Below are 5,583 nucleotides of genomic sequence, written 5' to 3'. Positions count from 1 at the left end.
TCCACGACGGGAGATATTTTATAACAGTTCTCATAATAATTAGCAAGATGCCCCATACTACTAAAATCTCTTCTTAACAATATTAATATTCTCTTAATTATTCAATTTATATTTTGTAACCATTTTCACAATAATTAACAAAATTAATCCTACAACTAAAATCTATTTCTTAGTAATGTTAATTATTTTCTAAATTATTCAATTCATATTATTTAAAACATATCATTTACATGCATATATAGACACTAGAGGCAATATGTGAAGTCAAAATATTCATGACAAATGTTAAAAGATGTTGGAGTCTCTCAAGGAAATGACGGTAAAGAGGATGAGTTATCAAATCAACAATGTAAAGCATTGCATATTATAAGATACTTAAAATAAGAGAATGAAAAAATATTATATAAAATTACTAGCAAAGATACTCTAAAAATAATTCACATTTAAAAAATATTAAAAATAATAATCGTTAACTTAAAATGCTAACTTTTGAAGTGAATCAAGCAATCAACCAATGTTATTTTATTTTATTTTAATATAAATATATTTTAATTCTATCTAATGAAAATGCAATCTATTTGTATTTATCAAAATAATTGATAATATAGATATATGAAGTTTTAATTTTTGAAACAGAAATTAATAAAGATACAACAATGCTACGTGCACACACAAAAAATAATTACTTGCATAAAATATATATTAAAATATAAAATACACATTAAGAATGAAACAATATAAGTATTTATACACAAAGATATAATGGCTAATTTTTTATGCATATATAACATTTTTAGTAAAAATAATTATTTACATTATATAAATAACTACGAGTTTTAAAATTTTTATAAATTTATAATGTATATTTTCATGTGATTGAACTTTCATTATTTCACAATATTTTTCTATTCATATTTATAATTATGTATTTAAAATTATTTATGTATTTATTAATTGCGCTATCATTTATTTGAGTTTGCAAAATGCGTACATCTCATTCTAATTAGAATAAAACATGGAGGCAGCAAACATAACTTAAGAGAGCATTACTTTAACCAAAACCAAAATTAAGTTTCAGTAATAAACAATGTGAAACTAATTCTTGACTATCCTTAGATATCATAACTTCGCAACGGAGGTTTAGTTGAGATTGTATATTAACATGCCTCTTAATATACTTCACCCGAGTTTGAACCTTGACGATACTAAGTGGTAGTATAAACCCTTTAAAATGTTGGGTATGTGAGTGGATAGTGTGTATGAGTAGATAGGGTGCGTGTATTTATGATTTTAATACCTATGATTCGAAAATGTCCAATCCATCTGAATAATAATAAAAAAAAAAAGATAACATAACTTCTATACCAAGTGATCCTCGTTAATCACAGCAAATACAACACAAATTCTGGTCCCAATCCAAAATTCTGATCAAGCAATTTTAGATAAAAATCTTGTTTATTACACAAACTGAAAATTTCAAAGCCACCTTAGTGCCTTACTCTAATATAACACGCACAAAGTTGGTGCAGATACACATGCAGTGTCCCAACACACAAGCCATAAAAAAATAAAAATAAAAAAATTGTCATCCAATTAAGACATCAGCTACAAAGATTTGGTATGCACACTCCGGCATCTGGATTCTGTTGTTCCTTCCATATTCTTCCTGTAACTCTTAGTTTCAGTTCCTTCCTATCTCCACCAGAGAAAAATAAGGCCATATTTCGTTGAATGATCAGACCATCATGGCTATCCCTGACTTTCCGGTGGCTATCCCGGATACTTCGTGGAGTACCCTCCCAAATGAGTTTCCTGCCATTTGCCCCGACCTCAAGGCTATAGCTATAGTTCCGAGCCTCATTCTCGTCCCCCATGAAACGAAGGAATGCCATGTAAACCGGGGCCATGCCTAGCTGGAATGCTTCAAAGTGGAGACAGAAGTATTGTCCAAAACAATGAAATACCTAACCAGAGGAAATACAAGTTGGCAATCAGGCAGCAAGAAGCATAATGAGATAATCTTGCAGTTGCTGCTAAATAGAAAATCAAAATAAAAGTACCCATTTCTAAATTCTCATCAATCTAAACAAGAAAAAAAAAAAAAAAAAAAGAAAACCCTCAAAACCTTGTCTCTTATCAAAAGCACAGGAGACAAAGTTGTCCCTTAGGATCTGAAAATGACAACTTACTCAAACCATTCCCTTACCAGACAAATTCATCCTTCACAGTTCAAACATATTACAACTATTCAATACATGTAAAAATTTAATATAAAAGGACTAATTTGTCACTTTACAAATAATAAGAAAAAATTTGTCATTTTCAAATCATGATGGATAACTAGCCATATGAAGGCATGAAGCATCTAACAAATTTCACAAGGGATCGATTCCAATTTTCAATCTCTCCATGACTTCCCAGTATTTCCACCAACAGATATTAAAGTACCACAAACCAATGGGTGCCTGTTGTGTGTCATCTTTTAATATCCATTTGTGGAAACATATGACAAAGGGTAATGATCTGTAGAAATAAATCTGATACACTTACCGTGAGCATCCATGTTGCATTCTCAACTTCACGGGGATTTGATTTTACATAGCGGTGGTTGAATGTGCATCCTGTGTGCATGTCCACCTTGTGATCATCCCTCAGATGTGCAACAAGGAAAGGAATGTCCCCGACAATAGAACACTCTGATCCAGCATAAGGACAATTGTATGGTCTGAAATTGCATACTGTCTCATGCTTCAGCTTGCTGTAGTATGGAAATATTTCTGGACATCCGAGGGAGTAGTACTTGCAAGGTAACTCGAGCGATTCAGCCACCTTTTCCAGTGCCAGACACCTAATATCTCCAAGCTCTTGTCTACAAGTGGGACACCGATTGTGCACCCTTGTTTTACATGTGGAACACAATGTATGCCCATTATGGCACTGCAAGAAATCTATTGGTTACTTTCATTTTCCACATCTTCACAAATACAGACATTTTGCAGTATGTGTCAATTAATAATATACTTCAATACAGATTGTCTATAAGAAATCCTAGCAACCTAGCCAATCAATATTTCTCAGAATCCAGTCTGAATCCTCTCGCCCTCTCATTTTTCTTCATCCTCTAACAAGACCCACCTACATGTGCTATGCATTCCTACATTCAACTACAACATAGGCAGTTAATTACTTACATGTGCCATGCATGATTACATCAGTTTGCTAAGGTAGTTTTTCAGTCAGTAATTTATACCTGCATAACTTTGGGGAAAGGCTTATTTTTCTAGTGTCTTTGGATTCCAGCTTATTCGCCTTTAAAGGTTTCAGTCAGTAATTTCTCTCTGCTGATTTTTCTCTCTCCTTTCTCCTAACAAAGTTTCTTTAACAAGAAAAGGAGATAAACCAAACAAATCTTCCTGACGTTTTGAGTTTTTATTTGTAGTTCAGACTTAGCCTGTTACTTTATTTCATATCATACGTAAAAGACCTCAGCTAGGGGACCGGGGGACAAATGAAATCGGCATTTTGCCGAGGCCAATCTTCAACTTTTTTGTTCCCATTTATTATGACTTCGAAGGTAACCATATAACTTATTGTTCCATTCTTCTTACTCAGCCTAATAGATAAGAAGAAGTAAATCCTTTACTACTTTTCAATAATTGATACAGAGAGCTTTCAACCATAGCATCCCTTGGGTCACACTGACTTCATATTGTCTTCTACTTCAGATAAAATATATGTTCTCATTGGTCTATAACCCTAATGGGTGGTTTTGTGCAAATCCTTCTTCAAACTTTTAATTATACCCAAGGCCTTTTTAATACCAGAGCTTCCATAGGATAAAAGCCCAAAAATATGTAAAGTCAAATTCTACAATCTTTTCTAAAATAGATGCTACTGCAACATTGTCTTGAATGCATTTATTCCTAATCCTATCTTGTTGGCATTTTACTGCCCAAGCTTACATCTGATACAACAACAAAACATAGTTGTGTACAAAGTATTTTCTTGAGTTTAACAAACAAAGAACATCCACAGTACTCCTTGGATTCATTCACCAAGGTCTTACTACATATTCATCAAACATAAATCAAGTTTACTCCATACCAACTTCTAATGGAAACAATTTTTGTAAAATCAGTTCTAACTAAACTTACTTTCAGAAACTATAATATCAAAAAGAATAAAAAACTTCGTATACCAAAGGCCAGTGATAAATTTACAATTGCTAAACAAGAATGAAACGCTGAACTACAGTAAATAATTCACTTTGCTCAAATTTTATTTGTAATAAACAAATGTGAGATTAAAGTTCTGACACCTGGTAAACTCCTTGAACTGGCATCTCACTGCAATCATTGTTTCAGCTCAATTCCACTAAATCAAACATGCCCCTCTATACACAACACTTTCTCAATGCAACCATAACCCTAAATTCCCAAAACCAACTCCAAGACCCATTCCCCCAACTCAGAAAAATTCCATTAACACTCAAAAACACATGTCATCAAAATTCTCTCAATCCAACTTCAAATCCATCACCAAAAAGAAATTAACAATCACCTCAAAATAATTTAAAAAAAATGAATAAGATGAAAATTAGGGATAGAACCCTAACCTGATGAATTGGGGGATACATTGAATTGGTGCAAACGGGACATTCAAGCAACTCATGGACGCTGGTTGCAGGAGGAATAACCACCGTTGCGCCCATAACATTGTTGTTGCTGTTGTTGTTGTTGTTGTTGAAGTTGTTGTTGTTGGCGCCTCCATTGCGAGGCTTCGAAGATGAAAACTCAGAGTGATGATGAAGATGAAGGTTATGGTGTTGGATCTCATCTTCATCCATGCCATCAGAGGATGACACACACTCAATGCTGTCCAAATCCATTGAGATTTGGACTCACCAAAACAAAACAAAACAAAACAAAAATTGGATACAAAGAAAGAAAGAAAGAAAGAAAGAAGAAAGAATACACAGTTAAGAAAATCGAGAAATTTTCATTATTTTTTCATCGATTTAAATACACAGCCAAAAACTTGGACATCTCTCTTTTTCTTTTCTCTCTTTATTTTCTTCTTCTTCCTTCTCCAATTGTGTTGGTGATTATTCTCTGTCTGTCTGGTTCAGTGCGAAAAGTTTCGTATCAAGAGAAACTAGAAGAAGAATGGAAAGAGAAGAGGAGAAGGAAGATGAGGGTGGTGGTCATGGATCCAATGAGAGAAGAGAAGAGAAGAGGAGAAGATTAAACCACTTTTTTGTGTGGGAAGAAGAACGAACAGCTTCTTTTCTTTCTGTTTTTTCTTTTTTCTCTTTCTCTCTCTAACATTCTCTTACCGAGGTTCAGGTTGTCTTTCTCGTGTCTGAAGTATGTGAGAGAGAAAGAAATTCTGACCCTTGGATTCATTGCAAGATTCATAGATCTGACGGTAGCAAATCCCTTCTTACTCCTTCTCTATGTTTTATACTTTTATTGATTTCTTTGCATTTTTGCTTAGTTCACATCTCAACATAATCTGAGAATGATAATTAATAATGGTTAAGATATCATATAGGAAATTATGAATATTGTTATAAAATAACTA

The 5,583-nt window shown here is 33.1% G+C and overlaps 1 protein-coding gene across 1 annotated transcript; it reads right to left on the bottom strand.

Annotated features, from left to right (window-relative positions):
• Positions 1 to 1,403: 1,403 nt before the first annotated feature.
• Positions 1,404 to 5,344, bottom strand: LOC107495167 (E3 ubiquitin-protein ligase SINAT5). The gene is made up of 3 exons (XM_016116261.2): positions 4,616 to 5,344; positions 2,551 to 2,937; positions 1,404 to 1,964 (listed from the first exon to the last, which is right to left on the bottom strand). The coding sequence occupies exons 1-3, from the start codon at positions 4,886 to 4,888 to the stop codon at positions 1,602 to 1,604; spliced, it is 1,023 nt and encodes a 340-aa protein (XP_015971747.1). The 5' UTR covers positions 4,889 to 5,344; the 3' UTR covers positions 1,404 to 1,601.
• Positions 5,345 to 5,583: the final 239 nt, after the last annotated feature.

This window comes from Arachis duranensis, chromosome 6 (genome assembly GCF_000817695.3).
Source record: "Arachis duranensis cultivar V14167 chromosome 6, aradu.V14167.gnm2.J7QH, whole genome shotgun sequence".
Lineage (NCBI taxonomy): Eukaryota > Viridiplantae > Streptophyta > Magnoliopsida > Fabales > Fabaceae > Arachis > Arachis duranensis.
Note: the sequence above shows the minus strand (reverse complement) of the source record. Positions and strands in the feature narration are given on the sequence as shown.